A 23,230-nucleotide genomic window follows, 5' to 3' on the forward strand; every position below is an offset into this window, starting at 1 on the left:
CCGCTTCCACCGCACAGACCCGCTCAACATACCGCTGTAGCGAGATCGCCGATCCAAACACCACACATGGCACACCACGCGTGACCACCTCCTGGCACCACCTCCTCCTTCACACAGAAGATCCCGCACCCCTGCCACTGTCTAGCCCCGCCTGACCTTGCTATCGCACCGGATAGCTGACTCAATGACTAACATCGAGAACCGCCATCTCGTCGTGCTGTCCGTCCCGCTACACAGTGAATCTGCGGTCGAGTAGCCAACCCCCTCGGCGCCGATGGATTGCATTGAACACCAAGCTGCAGACTCCCAACCACTCCTTGTTCATCGATAGAGAGAGAAGAGAGATGGGAGAGCTGATATGTGGGTCAAGGGGTATTTTGACATTTCACCCGATTTTTATCTCCTCTTTAACCGGAAATTATTATTTTACGAACAATGTCGGTTGACAAAATACCATGTTTATATCCCAAAAGACAATTCATGCGGTGTCCTATAGTTAAAACCACGAAGTCACGATATCATATAGCAAATTTTGCCTAAGAACAACCTGTTCATAAGTCACAACTCATAGGTGTACTTGTGCTTTTGCAAAGTCACCAACCCAACAGAATTTCACTTTGCTCCGAACCGAGACAGCATCAAGGGCGGATCAAAACCTTTCGAGGTCACCAACCAAACACATCCTAATATCTCGTTCGCGGCCTAACCATGACGTGATTATACCAAATTTAGCACCTTCATACCCAGGAATAACCCGCTCCACAAATAAACATTCGTGGCACTTTGAGTGGCACCATGCACGTCAATCTCTCTCTCCCCCCTCTGAAAACAAAGTTGTTGCAAGATGCCATGAGTGATGGGGAGAAAGAAGAAGACTCCCCATCAGTGGGAGTTGATATGCCGGGGGAGTCCAGATTCCGAATGAGATGCGTCATGTCGCCACATCTATAGTAGTTTCCATCTGCTCGGTTCTGAAGTCTCATTTGCTAAGATGCACATATAAGTTCATGTAGTAGCATTAGTAGTTTCCATGCTTAGATAGACTGCAGCTTCAGACATGGATGGTCAGTCCACTGCATCCCACTTGCATCCTCTCTCTGCTTAAGTGCTCATGGAATTGACAAATCTGTACTCCAACTATTTAGGGGCCCCCATCTGTCTGTCAAAAGCTTGTGTGCATAAAGCCCTACTTAAAATGCGTTTACAGTTTTTTTTTGTGTGTGTAAACTTTCTTGAAATTCAAATTGGCCAAATGTGCAATGGTTCAGAACTTCAGATGAAACCTTTGTGTTTTTCAGGTTTTCTTGCTCTGAATTTTTACTCTCTGACAGAACCAAGGGTTTGTTGTCATCCTGAAACCTGCAATTGGATTGAGATTTAATCTCAAGATCGGATTAAGGCTGACACGTAGCATCTGAAACTGTTCAAGTTGACGTCGTTCTAAAACGCAGCACGACCGTTGAGGAGGGCAGAGTAGTGCGTTCAGATAGGGACGATGCAGCTTTTTTTTTCCTTTTGTATTTCTTTTTGGCTACAAGCACCACTGAATCTGGATTATTATGGTATTCTCTGCACGCACACAAAAAAAATAAAAAGAAAGAAGGAAAAGAAAAGGTAAGAGTGAGTGGCATGCAGTTTTCTCACGGCAGGTCTCCCAGCTCTTTTTCCCTGCCCCTGAATTACCTGATCAGACCAAACTCTGCATCCTCCCTGTACCATTCACCATGCAAAAGACAGATAACTACATGCAAGAGATAAACTTTTTCCATCGAGAGATCAATGATTTTGGCCATGTTCTTGACACATCCATTTCTTTTGCAAAGGTGCTCTGAAAACCATTGTCAAGAAAGGTCTCAATTTTTGTTATTGTTTAGTTTCTGAAAACTGTAATGCAGTATAACATACAGCATATTTTTTTCCCCTGCTTTCTACTACGAAGTGGACGTTTTATCTACTCGTTCATATGTACTCCCTTCGTCCTAAAATATAAGAACTAATGATCGAATGGGGTATTTTTTAGTACCACAAATCTAAACAAACATTCTATCTAGATTCGTAGTGCTAGTAAATGTCTCATCTAGTCCTAGATGATTATATTTTAGGACGAAGGGAAGTAATAGTTTAGTAGACAAAATATACATAGTTGTCTGGCGGCTGCCGCTGTTGCATGCACTACGGTCCTAAATCAGCCTCGTGGAAAACATTGTATGTTTCGCCGTTGATTTGGATCAAATTGATATGATTTATGAGGTTAATTTTCTCCTGTCAGATAGATATTTCAGCCTGTGCTGTGACGTTTACTACTTGATTAGTGCTGAACATTTGATGTGCAATCTGACAAATCCAGCCACAATTCTGCACACACTACACGCCCGGGACGATTAGACAGCGGTCTAATTGGACCACCCAAAAATCACAAATATTTTGGGCGCAAACTAGCGTGGACCAAAGGTGTGTGGTGCGATTTGTCTTCGACCGAATTGGCGAATCGTGTGCAACGAGATTTAGCAGGTGATCCCGCTTTTGCGTATGCCAATTAATCATGGATCCCAAGACCTGCATGATTGCATGTCTCGTCCAAACTCGTTTCAACTGACTGGTGCAATACTGGATACGCTGAAAACGTATGGCAGATCGACAGCTTAGGCTCCTCCCTTTGACAGACACAAGTTTATCTGGGCTGGCTTTGGCCTGTGCAGCCTGTCCTTGCATGCTCAAGTTCTTTTTTTTTTCTCTTTATATAGGACAGATGTATGGATTTTGGCCAGGTGCCTTTTGGCTTTTCGCAATATTATCTTCGTAGGGATCGTGTCTACAGAAGGTTGTACGGAGTAATGTTTGTGGCTGATTGTGATTGTGCTAAGTTCAGAAGGTATATATGACGACACTGTCTCGGAATGACGGGGGCATACTAAGAGATGCTTCTTTGAGATGGTGCTTGTTGCTAATAATTTGACTTGGGGTTTATATCTTAAGGTCTAGTCTTAGCTGGTTGTGCATGACAATGGTGGTTCGTATTCTTGTTGAAGCCATTAGCTATAGTTCATATACACTACTAGAAAAAAAATCATTTGTTGCCACGAAAAAAATCGTGACATCAATATTAAAATTATGGCAATAGATACATGTTGCCACAATTGTAAAATCATTGCTAGCCGTGGTAATAAATAGCGTGGTAATAGGTTATTGTAACGATTTTTATTTTGTGGTAATAAATTTAGATGTTGCCACGGAATGTATGTGACAAAAAGTCATATTGCAACACTTCACATCGTTGTATATGTGGCATTAGTTTTATGTACCAAATTAAAATTTCAAATATTAATCTATCATCCTATCTATTTATCTACTTATTTTTTTTTTGATTTTGTGTCTTGGCGGCTAGGATTCGAACCCAAGACCTATCCTTCACGCGTGCTCTCCTTTACCAACTCACCTACGCATCAATTCTATTGGAAAATGCATATCTTTCCATTTGAGCCTAGCTAATTGAGATTTGAATCATAGATTTGAATATCTAAAAGATTTCAAATGAAAAAGTTATCACCTATAAAATTGTAGAACTCGTCGAGAGCTATAATTTCCATATAAAATTTGTCTCAATCCGTGTCCATGTAAAAAAAATTAAGTTAAATTATGAGACGACAATTTTTTTATTGTAACGAATTTGTTGATCGTGGCAACAAAAAATAGTGAAAAGTACCATGTACTATATAAATTGCCACAAAAATTAAAATTGTGGTGATAAAACATGTTTTTTGCAACAGTACGATTTTTTGTGGCGATATCTCATTTTCTATTGCAACAAAAGTACTAAATAAAACAACGATTGTAGATCGTTGCAATAAAAAATAATTATTTGCCACAGAAAAAATGTCATTGCTATAGTATAATATATTGCTAGGAATTATTTTTTGTTGTAATAATTTGGAGGTAATAGCTCAATTATCTTGTAGTGATAATTTCCCTCGGTGAAAATTTATGTTATGATTTTAGTTGTTTAATAATAATAACAGTACGTCTGCAAATCATTCTTTTTTTAAGGCATTGTTTTAGGGAGTTCAGGTAGAGTTTGGAGATGAAGTTTACTTGTGATTGTAGATCGTCGCGACACAATTTTTGTAGTTGTCACATTTTTTTCTTTTCTTTCATAATGGTGGTAGGTTGTGTGCTTGTAACTATGCATAAACCGAGGGTAGTTTTAGAGTAATTGTATCATTTTAATGCAATTGCCTAAGATCAATAAATCTCTCTTTGTTATCTTAAAACTACAATAGACGCACACGCATACATACACTACACATGTAACACCACACTCACACACCCACGAATTTGTACCCTAACCCACACTCAAAGTGACGGTAACCAAATCACACATCCTAAATTTTACTATTTTGTTTTTATCAAAAAAATCCACTTACGTCCGTCTGATACTCGTGAGCACCAAAATTTAAACACTACTTGGTGGGGTGATGCATTCACAACTTCACTAACGCTACTAGATTTAGCTAAGCAGCAGCAGGATACTCCCTTTGTCCCAAAAAAAACCCTTACCCAATGAGACATGTCTAAATTCGTAGTACTGAGACCCTGTTTAGATCCCTTGGCAAAATTTTACACTCTATCACATCGAATGTTTGGACACATACATAGAGTATTAAATATAGATAAAAAAATAACTAATTACACATATTGCGTGTAAATTACGAGATGAATTTTTTAAGCCTAATTGCATCATGATTTGACAATTTGGTGCTACAGTAAACATTTGCTAATGATGGATTAATTAGGTTTAATAAATTCATCTCGCGGTTTACGGGCGGATTCTGTAATTTGTTTTGATATTACTTATTAGAATACGTTTAATACATCAAATGTGTATCCGTATATCCGATGTGACACGCTAAAACTTTACACCTCTGAATCTAAACACAGCCTAAAATATATCACATTGAATGGTAGGTTGATTTTTTATGGGACGTATGGAGTAGACGGTAGTGCCACCACGCACGCAGCGTAAGCAAGTAGCCGCGCGCAAAAGGCGAAACCACGGGACGTTGCCGGCCACGGAGGAGAACGGCGCCCAACCGGCGCGCGATACATCAAAAATAACTACACGTCCGGTAGACGGGAACCCCGTGCGCGCTGCGACGCCGAGCCCCCAGCCGAGGTGACCGCGCTCCACTCCCACCACCTCTCTCCATCATCCCACGCGAAAACAAGAATTCGCCGCAGATCACTCTTCGTCCAAAACCCCAAGATTTCACGTGAGACTCTTCCTCGACGTCGTACACCGATTTTTCACAGGGAATCCTCCTCCTGTACAGTACTCCATCCGAACAACAACAGGAATGGTATCGTAAATTAAAGTAGTCGTCTTGTAGGTAGGAGTAGTGGTATACACTGTACAATGGACAGGTACGTACGGCGAGATCGATTAATTAATGGATCGCCATCGAAAAAAAAAACGGTGAATCGATCGATCTTGCGCGTATGGGGAGCCAAGCGATTTGCTTTCCGATCGCCGGATGCGTCCAAACGCGCTCGTCACCTGATCGACCTGACCTGATGACCCTTTTCACGCACTCGATGGCGCACCGGGATCCATACCTTTTTTTTCTCTTCTTCTTTTTCTCGCTCACACACCGGCGTAAAGCCGTCGGCTTTGCTGCATTATGCCGCTTAAATTATTGCCAGTTTCGCCGCGGCCGATTGGCTCGTTTGCGTCGTCGTGGTTGCTGCCTCCCGGAGGACTCGACGCCGATTGGCCCCTCTCCGGATAAGATCATAGTAGGAGGAGTATCCTTCTCTCCCTCTCAGATACCGTCTACACTCTACATACGCATCTGTAACATCCCAGGAGACAGACACGAATTGGCTGTGTTTGAGAAGAGAGAAATAGAGAAGATATGCGACGAGATAAATTATTAGTTATAATTAATTAATTAATAATCATTTTAAACTTGAAAAGGGTTTAATATGATTTTTAAAGAAACTTTTCTATAGAATTTTTTTTAAAATATACATCGTTTAGCAGTTCGGAAAATGTGCGTGTGAAAATCGATGTTCTTTTCTTATCTTTGTTCAACTCTCAGATGCAGCCTTAGATGATAGCTTTAGAAAAAAGAAAACCAATTTATAACCATTCATTCCTTCTAAAATATAATGATTTCTGTTTAGCAAAAATAAGGTCATGGCAAAATTCACTTTTAGTCATTTTAATTGTCAGTTTCTTACTCTTAAATTGCTCAGGCCAGGTTCTCTTTCCAAACATCTGATTGGATTTGAAATTATTAAAATGACAAAGAATCATGAAAATCAGTACATAATGTTTATATCGTGGTACAATTTTTTTAAAAAAAAATACTAATAATGTTTATGTTTTAGAATGGAAGGAATTAATGGGTATGTTCGGCTGGCAGGTACAGCAGCGGCCTGCTGCTAGACGCTGTTTTTTTTAATGCTTGCTTCACTATTCCAACATGCAGCAGCCCTTGCAGCCAAACCGACCCAATACCCACTTTGCGGCAGGTCTGCACTAGGACACTGCCAGTGCATGTCATTTCATCGTATATATCAGCGGGTTTATGATAACCATGAATGATTGTATAGCAGGCTAAATTAGACTTGCTTGCTAATTATGTGCACCCCAAATGGGTCCAAAAAGGCACTGCATATCACACATAACTAATTGACCGTATCGGAGAAAAGTAGTCTGATGATTATGATTTATGATTAAGCTTAAAAAAGCTAGTGCAAAGAAATTAAACAGAGGCAGCTAGGTGATCATCGTGCATATGCACACCATGGTCGATCACCACTGAAGAACGGTGGGTGACGCAAACCAACTTTGGCGACGTATGCAATGCACGTCGCATTACTAAAGCTGTTAATTAGCTAGCTGCTCACGTATGTACGCCCCGGTTTGCTTTAGCTAATTAATTCTCCACAAGGTCACGGTCGATGTAGTGTGGATATATGATACTTTCTCTGTTTTATAATATAAAACTTTCTAATATTGTTCATATTTATTACATTATGAAATGGAGAGAGTACTGTATTCTCCGCAAGCTAATTAATTCTCCACGAGGAGCACTGAAATAGATACGTTGATAATAACGATGAGTAAATTGATGATATTTTTTTTAATAAATACTAGTTTATTGAAGTTTATTCAGGCTCAGAAATTTTTCTAACTCTGTCACTGCCTGGCCTTGTGCTAATCAAGGGGCCACCGGGATCAAGCTCATAATTGGGGGATTAGTAAGTATAGGTTATTAATATCGCCCGGCACCACCGTCAAATCATGGGTGGACTGCTGGTGTTTGCATTGCATTGCCTCCCCTCCCGTCGGTTTGTTAATCCTGCGTGTCCATCGCCGTCGCCGTCGCGCTCGCGCGCTGCCGCGTGACGCCACCGCGCGGCGGACGCGGTCGGGTGCTCTCATGTGTGTCCCCGTGTCGACCGGAGGTGGTCTCCAGTTTTTTTTTTTTTTCCTCTTCACACTTTCTGAATTTCACAGGAACCGGACTACTGGGTGCGGCTGGTTGCAGCCTTGCAGGGACATGGGTGTGTTTTTTTTGGGTGTGTGTTCGTTCACGACGTCACGTAGAAACTGGATTATACCCTCCGGTATTTGATCGAATACGAGTTTTAAAAGAAAATATACCAGTCACGTATAAGTTGCATTACAGTATAATTATCCTATAGTTATATCTAAAAAGTTCTTAAACATAAAAACTGTCAAATGTTATATAACTACTCCATATTAAGCTCATCATCTTTTGGCCTCATCTTTTCGCTTGTGCTTGTGCTTATGCTTATCGGTTAAAATTTAATTTTTTTACCTTAAATTTGTAGCTAATTTTAAGGTTTTTTTCATCGAAATTTATTTTCCAGTCTTTGCTTTTAGGTTGCTAAGAACATGTATATAAAAAATTTATTCACAAATTATTTTTTGTTTGTAAATATATTATTTGGCTTATTCCAAAAATAAGCAAAACAATAGGGCTGTTCAACGCTCACGATCATAGACTGACGAACACTTCCTTAAAAAATAAAAACCTAAGAATTAACCCAGACAAACATTTTATCCAGATTTAACTTTAGAATTGGATTTTTTTTTAGTGACATATCCTATCGTCCATGCCCACTACTACCCACCGAGGTTGAGGACAATTCTTCCAGATCCCATCATCGACAACGCCCTACCGCGCGGACGTGTAAATTGGAGAAGTTCTCTGCCTACCTCCAACTAGGGTGAAAACATGCAGATACGGTCAGTATTCTCATATCTAACCTATATTTTCTTTTAAATTCGGAGTCAGGTACGGATAGTGCCGGATAATATATCACTCATCCCGTATCTTATCCCATATTATTTCATCATGTTTGTAGGTGGATTTATTATAGTTTTTCATACATATTTTATAATGTGGGATATACGGGCGGATACATGATTTCCCGTATCCTAATCCGTTTTTCTAATGAATTCGGATTAAAAATCAGATAGTATCGGGTATCTTTTTTTTTTCCATATTCCTCCCGGCGAGTGTTGGATCGGGCGGGCGGGTACACCCCTACCTCCAACCATTAACGCCATCAGGCCACCCGTACACTCGCCGTCCACACTCTGCCGCGGCCCGAGGAGGAGGGACGAAACGGCCGGAACTGCTGTGTACGGGAGGGCCCAAACTAATTCGGCCCGAAAGGCATACTCTAAGTGCGGAAGTTAGTTGGGCCGGAAGGTAGTGCGGTTTGCGCAGGGGCCTGAATTAGTTGGACTGGAACAGGATTGCAGCGTACTGGGGCCCAAACTAGTTGGGTCGGAACGGGATTGCAAGTTACGTGCAGGCCCAAACTAATTTGGTTCGCATCTGCGTCGAAGCTGGAATTTTTTTTAAAATTTACAGAAATAATCTATCGGCAAAAAAAATTTACAAAAATAGACCCTGTCGTCCCAGTGGTGGGCGGCAAGCTGACGTGGCAGATGGCGGGTCAACCGCGCCGTCTGCCGCCGCCGGTCAAAATTGCATTTAGCCCCAGAGGGCGGCAAGGGGCTAAATGCAATTTTGGCAGCCCATAAAGAGCTTGTAGCTCGTACTTTTTGCATTTAGGCCCCTTGCTGCCCCACTAGAGGATGGCAAGGGAACCAGATGCAAAAAGTACCGCCAAATGATTTTTCTATGTTATGTTAATAATAATTAAACAAGTATTTATTGGTAAAACTTGTTAATATTGTTATAAAAATGTATTGAAGTTGGTTGTTTCGTAATTTCATATGTTAAGTAAGGTATTATTTTGTAACGTATTCGACGTATTAGTACTCGGAGAATTGATATAGGCCTATCGCAGTCTCGGTCGTAGAAACATTATATGGATTTAAATAAGGAGAATTATGTAACATGAAGAAATAGTAGTACAATTTGAACATGATACAACTATTTCCATTGCGGTTACATAGATGATATTAGATTCGAACTAGGAGGGAGGTAGTGCAATAGTTGAACACAACGACGATGTAGTAATGGGACAAGGAAGCATGACAGTAGAAATTTCAATATGCCAAGTTGTCCGATAATAGCTAACCCCTACATGAGGATCCATCTCCTCTCTCAAACTGCGCTTTAGTAACCCTGTATTGCTCTGGTAGTTCAAGCTGCACAACACGGCTAGGTGGAGTTAGAACCCTTCTGGTGTCTATCCATTCTCTGTATTGACATCTCCTTGGTGGTTCCTGGGAGGAAAGAATAGATGTGAAGCGAGCAAAGTTAGTAAATGTTGTGAGAAAATAAGGATTCATGTAATCAAAATATTCTTACCATGAAATCGTCGTTAAGAATATTTGGACAAACAAAGAACCTTCGACCCAATGTTGTAGGCTTTATGGAACGAAGAACCTGACAACGATCACCACACCTGCATCTTGGACGGGCTTCCCATGGAGGGAGTGCCGTAGTTAGCATCCGCCAGTCGCACTGTTGTTCACGACATTGTCGTTCGTAAGCCGCTTTTCTCTGCAAGTATTGCTCAGTACTTTCAGATGCGAAATACTAGCGACCTTCTTGTAAACAAGTGGTTAGGTCGAGAACGGGATTTTCTGTATCGACCCACTCGATGTATGCGGAAGCCGTAGTGCAGATCTACCGAATAGAGTAGTGTTACGAAGAATAAAACGATTGCCCATACGGAATGAATAAGCATATGCAGATAATAAAATACCTCACGGTCATAGTTAGGTCACCTAAAAAAGCGCCTTCCTCGAATATCAGGATTCCTCGAAGCCATTAGTTGGCATCGATCACCGCATAGGCAGAGAGGACGCTGGCACCAAGGTGGTAGTAGGTATACACAAGGATCGCTACGCCAGTTCGGATCCTCAACGCCCAGGCGTCTAGCCATTGACGAAAGCTGGTAGGATTTGTAATGAAGCAAGTGGGGAAGAGAGTACTGAATGTGACTGAGTTCTGAAAGATTGTGAGGCCTCGCTCGTTAAGGCGACTTATATAGGCACAAAAAATCGAGTGATATCCCTGACATGTGAATGTGGCGGGGCATGGTGGGTACGCCTGATTGGCGCCGAAAGTTACATTGGTCGTATGCGGCAAATGGCGGGCAAATACTCGTATCGCACGCGAATAAAGGAGGCTGCATCGGTGCGGCAGAAAGTAGTCGTGCATGCGCCAAAAGGTATCGTGCACATATAACAACAACGTATTCATTACACAAGCATACAATACTTGCATGTGAAGCAAATAAACAAAGAGAAGTCTGCTCTACTGGCCCTGCCCCGTGCCGCGACCACGCTTGGTCCTCCGGGCCTGTGCTCGCACGTGGTCCTGGGAGTAGGTGAAACGATCCGGTGGCACAGCACGGGTAGCACGAGTGTCTGGCGGCGGAGTGGCCTGCGCCTGGTCCTGCGTCTGCATCGGCGGTGCACCTCCCAGCTGTGAGGGGCCGATGACGTCCTCTGTCGAGCCTGAAGCGAAGTCGAAGTCAGTGATGTCGAAGAGCAAGGCGGAAGCCACCAAGTGGTCCGACGAGGTCCCAGCATGGTCCAGTGGTGGACCCTGACTCGACGTGCCGGCTGCCTGTGACGAAGTCCCGGTGTACTGCCAGAACTGCGCTGAGTGCGAGGTCGACATAGTTGCCTGAGACGCTGACCTTGCAGTCTGGGAGAAGTGGGCGGCCTGCGTCGTAGCGAACTGGGCAAAACCTACACATCGACAACGGGACCCTTGTAAACTAAGACATAAAATGCATCTAAATTGATTGTCGAAGTACTGTTGTTTTGTAAGTACCTGTGGGGGGCACAACAAAAGGCCTAGCCGAGGAAGGCGGGGTGCTGAACGGTGCACGAAACCCTGAAGCAATCGGATGAATCGGCTCACATAGATGTGCGAGGCATGTACAAAAAATCCTTAAAAATACTTACCTCCATGCGGAGGGGGAGTCGGCCTAGGAACGTGCGCAGCTGGACGGGGACCAGTCGGTACGGGTGGCCGCTGTGGTGCTGCATCTGCCCGAGCAACGTCGTCTGCACGACAGGTGAGCACTCGGAGAATCGAGCGCATCGACTCCACCATCCACGTGTACGTCGTCAGGTGCTCCTCTACGGATACTAGAATCCCCGCGCCTAAACGTTGGATCGTCGTTGAACCGTCAACGACGACCCTATTGATGTCGACGACCTGCATGGTTAATTTGTTCGTAAATATTCGTAAAATTTGATGAAGAGAAAGGAATAAAACATAAAGGAATGGTGCGATGCAGGGTACTCACAGCACAAGCGAAGTCCTAGTCGCGGTGCCTGGCGTAGAGGTCTTTAGTGCTCGCAACGTGGGCCTGCTGCTCCAAGGGAGCGAAGGTGACCCTAGTACGGGTGCGTGGCTGGTACTAGCGTAGGTAGGCCTGGTACGACTCCTCGGTGTGTGGCTCTCCCTCGTGCTCCACGACCTCCTCGGTTGCGAGCAACCAGTCCTCAACAAAAGTCCCCAACTTGGCGGGCCAGTTGCCAGCTGACTGCTGACCCTTGCGCGAGTACCTGCAAATTAATGTATCATATTAGTGTGAATCGACAGATGTTGCAAATTATTGTGGAGAGGTAGATTTTAATGCAACAAATCAAAGCGTAGTGAGAGATCTTACCGGTGAACATCAGCTGGGACGGTCGTCGAAAACGGTACTGGAAAAGGCTGACGGAAGCCGAATTGCCGCATCACGCGGAAAGGGGCGTGAGGCTCAACGCAGATGTCGAAGACCATCGGAATCATAGTCATCCAGTACGCCTGGTCCCTTGTGCAGAGTGTGGACAGACCCAACGGCGCACGAGCCTGGGTAGCCGCGGCACTGTAGGGCTCCCACACGACGTCAGTCGGCAGAAGGCGGTCGAACTCCATAACGAACTCAGGATACGACCGCCTAACCTGGATGTGAGCCCATCGGCGCTGCAATACGAGACGATCGATGTGATGTACAATGAACTTAGTAATGAACTTAACAATAAGAGAAGATCGATGCAACGTACCTGACGACGGCACCACAGAGTACCCATCGTAGGGTAGTCGACCTCCGGTCGCTCCGCATACAGTGACTCCTCGTACGTGTGCTGGTCCACCTCAGGGCGGCCGATCGCAATCCTCTCAGCTGCCCAGATAGAAAGAAAGAGAGGGCACCCACCAAAGGTCGCGCTGGGATCCGACTTCGTGCAAGCCTTACAAAGGCCACGGTAGTGAGCCGCCAACAACGCGGAACCCCAGGTCCACTGAGGCACCTCACCAAGAGTACAGGCTATTTAAATACAGCAAATGTTACTAAGGGTACATAACGATGACGTGTAATTTAACATATATGTAGAGTTCGATAATATTACATAACATAACATAACATTACATGCCGAAGTCCGACATTACGTCAGCATACCTAAAGACATTAGGTGCCTAAGTCTGACGTTACATCATGAGATCTAAAGACATGACATGCCGAAGTCTGACATTACACGACGAAACATAAACACATCGATAAGTTCGAAACAAATTACAAGCAAAGCCACATGCCAACATAGAACACAAGAACTACACCACGTAGCCAGACGTGGCACGACGCCGCCTAGGACGTGGTCAAGTTGAGGTAGTGCCTTCACCCGTAGGGCGAGCTCCATCTGCTGCTGATCCTGATAGTCCTGCCTCCGCCGCACTTGGTTTCTCCTTCTTAAGGACAATGCTTGTAGGTGTGCCCACGTTCATCGCATTTGCTGCAACGCTTCACCCTGCCAGCCTCCGACTCGTCCATATCGTTGCGGATGCGACGAGTCTTCCTCCTTGCAGCCTTGCCTCGGAGCTTCGATGGGTCAGGAATATTGAGTACTTCATCGTTAGTCTCTGTGAACTCCCTAGCTATGCCGAACCCATAAATCTCGTCGCTCCATGTATGATATATTGCTTGCTTACTGAAGTACTGTGACACATATACTGCATCTGGTATGCCACACTCCGTTGCGGCAGCAATGACATGGGTGCATGGCCTGTGGAGCAGCTTCGGCTTTGCACAAGAGCAATGACATGTGCCGTCGGCTTTGAGAACACATTCCTGCTTCACTCTCTTGCGGTAGATACCCCTGCTTGCCTTATCTTTGACATAGTATCTCAAACCTGTGCTGTTGGGTACCTTGCACTAGAGCTCGATGTTTCATGGCCTTTTTACGCAACTCCTCTAGCTTTTTCTGCATGAAAGTTCCGAATAAAATGCTGTTGTTCGGCATAGAGGGAAGAACTGCCTAGAACCGATCCCTAAAATACCTGCATGTCCCATGTAAAATGAACTCCACTATGCCAACTAGTGGGAGTCCACGGACACCGCGCATCACCCAGTTGTAAACTTCTGCCAAATTTGTTGTCATTATTCCATATCTAGCACCACATGTGTCATACGCCTTGGCCCATTTCTCTTTTGGTTCATGCAGAATCCACTAAAAAAATTTCCGAATCTCCACGCCAGTTCTTCTAACCAATGTTGGACTATCCATTGGGAGAGGTCCAACAGCTTGAGGAGGGTCAGCAATGGCGGTCGATGGAGCCGCTGCACGCTGATCACTGCATTTGGCTGTCAACTCATCTAATCTCTTCCAAAGCTTATTGCATAGCCTCTTGAACATGTTCATGAGCTCCTTGTTCTTGAATTGTTTGAAGAAATTAGCTCCCATATGACGCATACACCACCTACTATGTACATCTTCCCACTCACCAGGGTATCCTCGTTCCATACTCCCAAATTGCAACTCTTCTATCGCTCGCAGAATGCCAGCGTGCCTGTCATGTATCAGGCACACATTTGGCCTCATACCAACAACTTTTGTTTAAACCAATTTCAGGAACCAGTACCAGCTGTCGGTATTCTCACTCTCAACAAAAGCAAATGCCAAGGGCAATACCTGATTGTTCCCATCTACCCCTATTGCTGTTAGTATTTGGCCCCGATACTTTCCAGTCAAGAATGTCCCATCAATGCAGAGAACAGGTCGACAGTTCACGAATGCCATCTTGCATGCATGTAGAGCTAAGAACGCCCCCTTTGCAGCACACTCTTGCCAGGATGTTCAATTGAGGGGAATTTCTTCACTGCGTAAGAGCTCCCAGGGTTTCTTTCTTCGATAATACCAAGCAGGCGTGGCAAATTGTCATACGAGGCTTCGTAAGTTCCAAATCTCATCTCTATTATTTTCTGTTTGGCCCTCCACGCCTTGGCATAGCTAATAGTATACTTGTATGTTTCTTCGATGTGTTGGATTATTGACCTTGGTTCATATGTGAGATTATCGATGACATGCGCATATATCTCAGATGCAACAAATGCACATGTAATGTTCCTGTGGTATTTCTGAACACCAGGTAGAAAACATGTATGCTTGGTAACGACTGACACTGTCTAATAATCCTTCCATTTTCCCTTATAAGCGTGCACAATCCAGGGACAATCATCTTTTTCCTTAACACACCGAACTTCATATTCCGACCGGTTGGACTTGGCAACCCAAAACTCTCTATGAAGTGACACTGCAAAATGTTTTACCGCCTCCTTCATATCTTCTGCTCTAGTATAAATCGCTCCCTGAATAACCTCATTTTCTTTGTACTCCCATCTCACACTATCCTCTTCAGAGACGACCAGACTAGAAAAATCCTCACTAGCCCATTCTGCTGGATTAATATCCGTCTCATCATCTGACGAATCACCTTCCTCTACACGCTCGTTGTCAGAATTCTCCCTCTCCATTTCATCCACAATGGCACCGACAGTCTCCCCCTCATAGGCCACTCCACCTGGTTGAATGCCCACTGGAGCTACTACGCCCCCATCCTCTCGTGCATTGACCTCTTCCACAGAAGTCTCATTTACTTCAGCACTTGGTCCCTCGCCATCATCCATGTTCATCTGCACACCTGGATCCTTCGGGTGAACAAACGGAACCATAGCTAGAGGCCACCCGCGTTGCAATGCATATTCCACATACCATCTCCACACTCGAGAGTTTTGAACTGGCATTAGTTCCCAATAAAAACCCTCAGTTGCCCGACTTACTATAACATTGATTGTTATGTCACTTGTCTGTGGATCAACTCTCAAGCCCCTCATTAACCATCCTTTTATAGAAGGTACACTCCTCTCAGCCGGTCTATCAATTCCCCTTTCTGATACAATAAATTCTGACAGATCTACCCCAGTTGGCCTGTAACGGACATTTCCTGGGCCATGGTAAACTTGGAATATTTGTTTGTTCGACATATCTGTCAACGAAATAACTAGTATCATATTATTCTTTCATGCAATAAACACCTACAACGTAATATCTTCTTGTGTATGCCAATGCAACGGTAAAATACTGATTCCAAACTAGCAGATCTACGTAGTTACCGGTATCTACAATACACACTTCTAGATTAGTACAACTAAAACCCTAAAAATATAATGCATTTATTCAAACAAAGTTTTAAAAAATACACAGTATTTAACTCAATAGTCACATATAGGATCTATGAATATTACCTGAAATCGGCGTGTGAATCCGGCAGGGCTTCGCCCCTTCTTCTCTTCTCCTCCCCTTTCTTCTTTTTTTTACTGGATTTGTGGGGGGAGGAATGAGGGCCGGGGGCTGGGCGGCAGGCCTTTTATAGGCAGCGAGGCCTGCCGCCCGACCGGAGGGCGACAAGGGGCCGCCTGCAAAATGGCCAGCCCCGGCTGGCTTTTTTGCATTGGGGCCCCTTGCCGCCTTTTCCTGCAAAAAACCCTCCCTCCGTCACCACTCGTCCCTCCCCCGTTTGCCACGTCAGCTTGCTGCCCAAGTGGTGGGCGGCAGGGTATATTTTTGTTATTTTTTTGGCCGATAGATTATTTCTGTAAATATTTTAAAAAAAATCTAAAAATGAAAAAAATTTTTGAAGCTGAGACTAAAATTCGGCCCACTATGCAACGAAACGACTATAGGAATTCAGAAAAAGTACATGCAAGGTCCCTCAACTTGTTAGCCAGATAGAAAATCGTCCCCCAATCGTAAAACCGGACATCCGGTGTCCCCCAACTTACAAAACCGGTCACAATAGGTCCCTCGGCGGTTTTGACTCCGGTTTTGTACCACGTGGCGGCTGACTCAGAGTGGGACCCACGTGGGCCCCACATGTCAGGATGCCACGTCATCCCTCCCTTCCTCCTCTCTCTCCCTCTCTCTATCTCTTCTCTCCTCTTGGGCAGGTCATGCCGTGACGCGCGTCGAGTGCCGCGGCCACCACCACTACGACTGCGACCTGCGGCAGCAAGGGGGGAGGGCGAAACGGAGCGGGACGGTGAGGTTGTCGCCAGCGACGAAGCCGATGGCTGGTGCTGCTACTCGTCGCCATCTCCTCCGTCGACAACTTACCGGAGCACGCTGGGTTCGACGGGGTGCCCGCGAGCACCATTGCCGCGAGCTCAACCGCAAGGTGCTCGAGCTTGCCCTGTGCACCGTCAACATCTTCACCGACCGCCCGTTCTGGAGGGGCGGCGCCAGCTTCCAGCTGCCGACCAAGATATCAACAAGCGAAGAGACGACAGCGGCGAGGAACCAAGGTGACCAGAAGGTAGGGACCCAGATCGCCGCTATCTTCCTCGGTGGCCCCGACGACCGGGAGTCGATGGTGTTCGCGTGCCGCCTTGCCAAGAACGACGGCGCCATCAGGTTGACCGTCATCCGCCTCGTGCTATTGGCGTCGTCATGCACGACGGCATCGCCAACGCTGCATGCATGATTAATTAGTTAGTTACTTAGCTAAGGCTTTGTGCTATGCTAGTACGTGCATGTGTTGCATGAGCTAGTGGAGCAAGTCTATCGGCTGGTTAGCTTTGTGCATGCAGCTGGTAGTGGATCAAGTGAAGCATACATGTGTGGCACGACCTCCGCCGCCAGCTCCAAGACAAGGAGAAGCTCGCCGTCGCAAGCAAATGCTGAAACTCATGCCACCACCCCTCCAAGCACAGACGAAACTCAACTGCCGAAACTCGCCTGGCACCTCCTCCAGCTCATGCACGCGGCGGGGCGGCGGCCGGAGATCGAACTCATCACCATCGTCCTCGCAAGGCGCAGGTGAAGGCGTAGCTCTCCTTGTTCGCGGCTGCGCAAGTTGGCCAGCGGCGATCAGGGAGTTGTCGCGCGTGTGGCTCCAGCTCCGCCGCCACGGTCTCCCGCCGCTCCGCCCCGCCAAACGGCAACCACATCGGCGGCGTCGTCATCTTCGATCTCCCCTTCCTTTGTCGCCTCTCCCGGACCGGCTACTGGCAGTGGGAGAACCACCACCACCGGCCGGAGCTGGCCAACGGCACCAGCGCGCGGCGGCCGCCTCGCCATCTCCATCAGCGGCTACAGTGACAGCTAGATCTCCTCTCCGCCGTCGGCCGCGTCGACCCTCTTCCCCACCGCTGCATCGGCCGTCGGACCTCCTCTCCGTCGCGCTTCTCCTTCGCCAGCTGTCAGCCGCGCCGCCCGCGCCACCGTGCGTCGCCGCCTCACCCCGACGACGACCGCCGCGCTCCTCCCCGCGCGACGGCAGCCATCGGCGGCGCCGCCCGTCCCATCAGCCCTCCTCTCCGCGCCGCTCCTTCCCCGTCAGCCGCCGGCCACGTCAGCCCTCCTCCACGCTGCGTCGAAGACGCTGCCGCCATCCACGCCCAGAGGAAAAAGGAGAGAGAGGGAGAGAAGAGGGGAAAAAGAGAAAGGGCGGTGACGTGGTTTATCTGACATGTGGGGCCTACACAGGTCCCACGCTGAGTCAGCCGCCACGTGAAATAAAACCGGGGTTAAAACCTCCAAGGGACCTATTGTGACAAGTTTTGTAAGTTGGGGGACGCTAGATATCCGGTTTTGCGGTTGGGTGATGATTTTGTATCTGGTTAACAACTTGAGGGACCTTCGGTGTACTTTTTCCTAGGAATTCGCACAGCCACAGATAGCATCCGTGCCACGACGCAACAAGAAGTTTCGCATTCTAATACTTAGCTACTAATTGGTAAATTATTACTACTTCTCGCACTATGCAAAAGGCAAATCAGATCTTAATTCACATGGCATGGACATGATAAAAGCAACACAAAAGAACCAGAGCACATCTGGATGAGATGAAGATGAAGTTCATCCATCCAGCAAGAAGCAATTTGGGACGAGTCCGGTCTCCCTCAATCAGCATCTTCCCCTGTAATTAAGCAAGAACCAATTTGATCAGCACAGAGATCAATCCATCATCACGAAATTGGATGAATAATTTAGTTTTAAGCATCATTTACACATGCCCAGATGTCAAAAGGATACCTTACTGACATGTGAACTGCAGAAGAGCACTCTTCCTGTTTGAGTTACAAGTAAGCATGTTGCCATCTCAACTGAAGAACTGGCAGTACCCGTGCCAATATATCACCAACACCTAAAATTTCATATGGCACGGCACACCTGTTGTGGCCTTCAATCTCTTTAACAAATTCCTCAGATAAGAAATTGTTACATTTTTGCACAAGGACTAGTTAATGAATGGACTCTAGAGGTGAAATTTGTATGATGGTGGATTGTGCGTTGATTCATGGAGAATTACCTGCTACTACAATTTTGCGGAAGAAGAAATTACATTTTGACACTAACTGTTAATTAGTTGTGAATCAATATTTGTTGGGAACAGAGAAAGAAAAGGAACATTGGTGATGATCCTGGAAGTGGAAAAATAACTTGATTTAAATGGTGAGTACTGAATAAACATATCCAAAAAATACTGGCGATAAAGGTGGTGTCTGAATGGAGTTTTATGAGAATCTCTTGCATAATTCATTGCTCGAGACTCAATACTGGGTTAATATACCCAGAGATTAGTGAGAGGCAAGGTCAATTGTCATCTTATTAAACTGCGATAACTGTTGATGGTTGATTTTTTCTTTCCAGCAAAAACAACAAGACCACATTCACTCAAGAAAGTCAGAACAAAAAAAGGGCCTAAAAGAGTGCCAACTGAGTGTAATGTTTCATACTTCCTCCGTTTCACAATGTAAGACTTTCTAGCATTGCCCATATTCATTTAGATGTTAATGAACCTAGACATATGTATGTGTTTAGATTCACTAACATCTATATGTATATGGGCAATGCTAGAAAGTCTTACATTGTGAAACGGAGGGAGTACTTCCAAGTTAGCTTCCTGTACAACTAAGACTCCTACTTATATAGTCAGAACTTACCATGCGAGAAATTAATCAAAACAATCACAAACACTAGCAACAAATATTTCTCATCCTCTAGAGAACAAATTAGAAATCACTCTCCTTTTGCCCAAAACATTTCAGTTAGTAACATTGTCCCTAAGAACACAATACAAATTGCCACTCACACAAATAATTAGTCCTGCTCTTAATGGGTCATGAATCAATATAGTGGGGAAAGAGAAAAGAAAGAAAAAGCATTGTTGATCGTCATGGAAGCAAAAACAACTTGATTTAAATGGTGAATGTTAAATAGACATATCCAAAATACTGGTGATGGCATTAGCATCTTAATAGAGTTATATATGAATCTCCACCATATTTTTTTTATGAAACAAAGCCAATTCATTGGTTCAGACTCAGCCTTGGGTCTTTACACAGAGATTAGCAGGTTGCGAGGTCAATTACCATCTTACTGATTAGACTCTCATAAGTGCTAATGATTGATTTTTTTTATAATAAAAGGGAACGCAATTTTGATCACCAAAGTCAAATACAAGAAGGACAAAGGACATAAAACAATGTCACATTGAGTACGCAAGAAATTAATCAAAGTAATCCCAACTCCTAGCAACAAATATTTCTCCCATCCGCTAGAGGATAAATTAGAAATAGCTCATTTTTTCCTGAATATTTCTGCCAATAACACTGTAACTAAGAACAGTATAGGTGTAGAACACAACATGAAATGGAAACTCACACACATAATTAATCACGTTGTTATGAATTTGCAACAAATAAGTCAGAAAAATAAAACTCATTAGAGTTGAATCAGGAACACCCACATGCTGAAATTTTCACCACCATATCCATTTACAAAATTGTGCTGCAGGGCAAAATGTAATACAGAAGCTACTCTACAAACTCAGAATAAATACAACAGTATATATATAGGATAAACTTATGCAATATCCTCCCAACCTTAAGTCACAACACAAATCCCTCTTTTAAGAAAAAAAGTAAACAAATCGAAAGGTGCAAAACCATCTCTGCGACTACCTCTACGCTTTCTTTCATCATACCAGTTTGGTTCTTTCATCATAGTACCAGTTTGAAACCCAAGACATACAACTCTATAAAATCTGTGCAAGAAAAGAAAGGCTTGCCTTTTTTTTTTTACCGCGCAGCAATTCAGGCAGCCGCAGCTCGCGAGGCCTTCCAGCTCTCGTACTGGGGGTCGTCGGTGGGCAGCTCGAAGCGGCAGAGCGGGCACGAGTTGCGCACGTCGAGCCACGGCATGATGCACTCCTCGTGGTAACCGTGCGAGCAGGGCAGCCTCTTCACGCGCTCCCCGGCGGCGACGCCGTCCCTGCACACCGCGCACTCCTCCCCTTCGCCGTCCTCGCCGGCGGCGACGACGGCGGACGGTAGCGCCTCGACGGCCGACCTCGCCGCGGGCGGCTTGCTCTTCAGGAACAAACCCTCCCCGACGAGCACCTCGTACACGTCACGGTCGGAGGTGTACACGAAGCCCTCGTCGGCGGGCGGCGGCGGCGGCGGCGGCACGTCGGCGAGGACCTCCCACTCGGGCTCCGGCTGATCCATCCCGGCGCCGCCGGAGGGCGATGCCACCTCCTCCCAATCGAATTCCTCCGCCGCGTTGGAGGCCTCAAGCCGCAGATCCGCCACCCCCTCCTCCTCCTCGTCGTCGTCATCCAATTGGAGGCAATCCCACCGGATCTCCTCCTCCTCCTCCTCATCGGGGAAGCCGAGGTGGTCGGGGCTTGGCGCGACGAGCGCGTCGTGGAAGAGGTCGGGCTCCACGGAGAGGAACTGGCTGCGGAGGCGGTCGGCGGCCGCCACCACCGACGCCGCCGAGAACCCCGACGACGGATCCGGGCGGAACACCGGCACGAAGGCGTCGTAGCACGAAGACGACGACGACACATCTAGGGTTTGGGGCATCTCGTCGGAGGCGAGCCGGACGAGGAGAGACGAGGACGCCATGGACGCGAGAGATAGAGAGGGGAACGAAAAAATCGCGCCCTGGATTAGCGTCTCGCGAGCCGCTTGCTATTATAGCTCCCCTAAATAAAATAAAATAAAATAAAAATAAAAATTAATTCTGCTAGTGAAACTCTCGTGGTACGTAGTAGATTGGAACGGCGACCGACGAGACGACCCTCGTCGCTGACGAGTGGGGCCACCCGATGGTGGGGGATTATAAAAGAACCAGTGGTTGGTGGTGGGTCCCATTCGTCAGTGGCGTGATGGTTACGTGTCTCGCCTGTCGGGGCTGTGTCGTGCGGGAGCAGAAAATTAAAAGTGCTCGCGTTTTTTTTTTTGGGGCCTGATTAGCTACCAAACAAAATTTTTTCACCCAGTCTGATTGACATATGCATGGAGTATTAAATATTGTGTGTAAATTGTGACACAAATCTTCTAAGCCTAATTGCATCATGATTTGGCAATATTGTGTTTAATAAATTAATCGCCTAATTTCTAGATAAAATCTGTAATTTATTTTGTTATTAGTCTATATTTAATACTTTAAATATGTGTCCGTATATTTAATCTGACACGCCAAAAGTTTCCCTTAGGCGAACTAAATAGGCCCTACGTGTTCTCTGTACTTTTGGGGCAATGACAGGTGGGGCCGTGTGCTTTTGTCCCGAGGTGTTAGTGAGAGAAGAGATGGTGGTGGGTACGGTTTGGGGAGGTGGGGGGCAGTGTGGTGGCGCTGTGCAGTGTGAGCGGAGCAAAGGGGAAGAAGGGTTGGGTGGTTGCTTGTCATGTGCGCGTGTGACAGGCTGGAAGAACAGCGACGCAACGCAACCAAGGGAGGACGCTGAGCGGGCCAGCGTCTGGGGCGGAGGCGAGCAAACCGTTCGTTACCTGGTAGCTGCTGGGTTGGACGATTGACTATACGGTGATACGCCTTGGTTGTGTAGAGTATTTTTTTTAAGGAGTAAATTATACTCCATTTCTTAAAATAAGTTTCACTTCGGCATTATGCTGTGTCATATGATTAAGAGTAAATTTCGTAGAATTACGGATACTTGGGTTAAATTATCTCGAAACTACATATTTAACAATAAATTTATTATAAAACTACAGGTTTAAGGCTAAGTATTATAAAACTACAAATTTAATAATAAAATTATCATAGAACTATAGATTTTAGAGTTTAAATCCTTAGCTCCAATGTTTTATTTGAGTTATAAATGTTCAAATTTTGTGATTAAATTGATATAAAATCTGTAGTTTTGTGATAACTTTGTTACTAAATATGTAATTTTGTGATATTTCACCTAAATATGTAATTCTATGATAATTTTAGTGTTAAATTTGTAGTTTTGTGATACATCGTAATAAATTTGTAGTTTTGTGAAGTTTACTCTGTAATTAAAGGAAAATATTGTAAAATCTAAGTAAAACTTATTGATTTTTTTTGAATTTAGACCATATTTCATGGGATTTCATTCTGATTTTGTGAAATTTCTATAGGTTTGATGATGTATTCTAGTGT

The 23,230-nt window shown here is 45.2% G+C and overlaps 1 protein-coding gene and 1 long non-coding RNA gene across 2 annotated transcripts; both read right to left on the reverse strand.

Moving 5' to 3' along the window:
- Window positions 1-10,507: 10,507 nt before the first annotated feature.
- Window positions 10,508-17,909, reverse strand: LOC127782226 (uncharacterized). Its single transcript, XR_008019152.1, has 7 exons — window positions 16,042-17,909; window positions 12,527-12,789; window positions 12,148-12,446; window positions 11,782-12,043; window positions 11,435-11,690; window positions 11,301-11,363; window positions 10,508-11,215 (listed from the first exon to the last, which is right to left on the reverse strand). It is a non-coding gene; the product is annotated as an uncharacterized LOC127782226 (long non-coding RNA).
- Window positions 17,910-20,527: 2,618 nt separating this feature from the next.
- On the reverse strand, window positions 20,528-21,763 carry LOC127782225 (E3 ubiquitin-protein ligase CIP8-like). Its single transcript, XM_052309327.1, has one exon. The coding sequence runs from the start codon at window positions 21,706-21,708 to the stop codon at window positions 20,893-20,895; it is 816 nt and encodes a 271-aa protein (XP_052165287.1). The 5' UTR covers window positions 21,709-21,763; the 3' UTR covers window positions 20,528-20,892.
- Between the last annotated feature and the right edge of the window lie 1,467 nt (window positions 21,764-23,230).

The sequence above is a fragment of the Oryza glaberrima genome, chromosome 8, assembly GCF_000147395.1.
Source record: "Oryza glaberrima chromosome 8, OglaRS2, whole genome shotgun sequence".
Classification (NCBI taxonomy): Eukaryota; Viridiplantae; Streptophyta; class Magnoliopsida; order Poales; family Poaceae; genus Oryza; species Oryza glaberrima.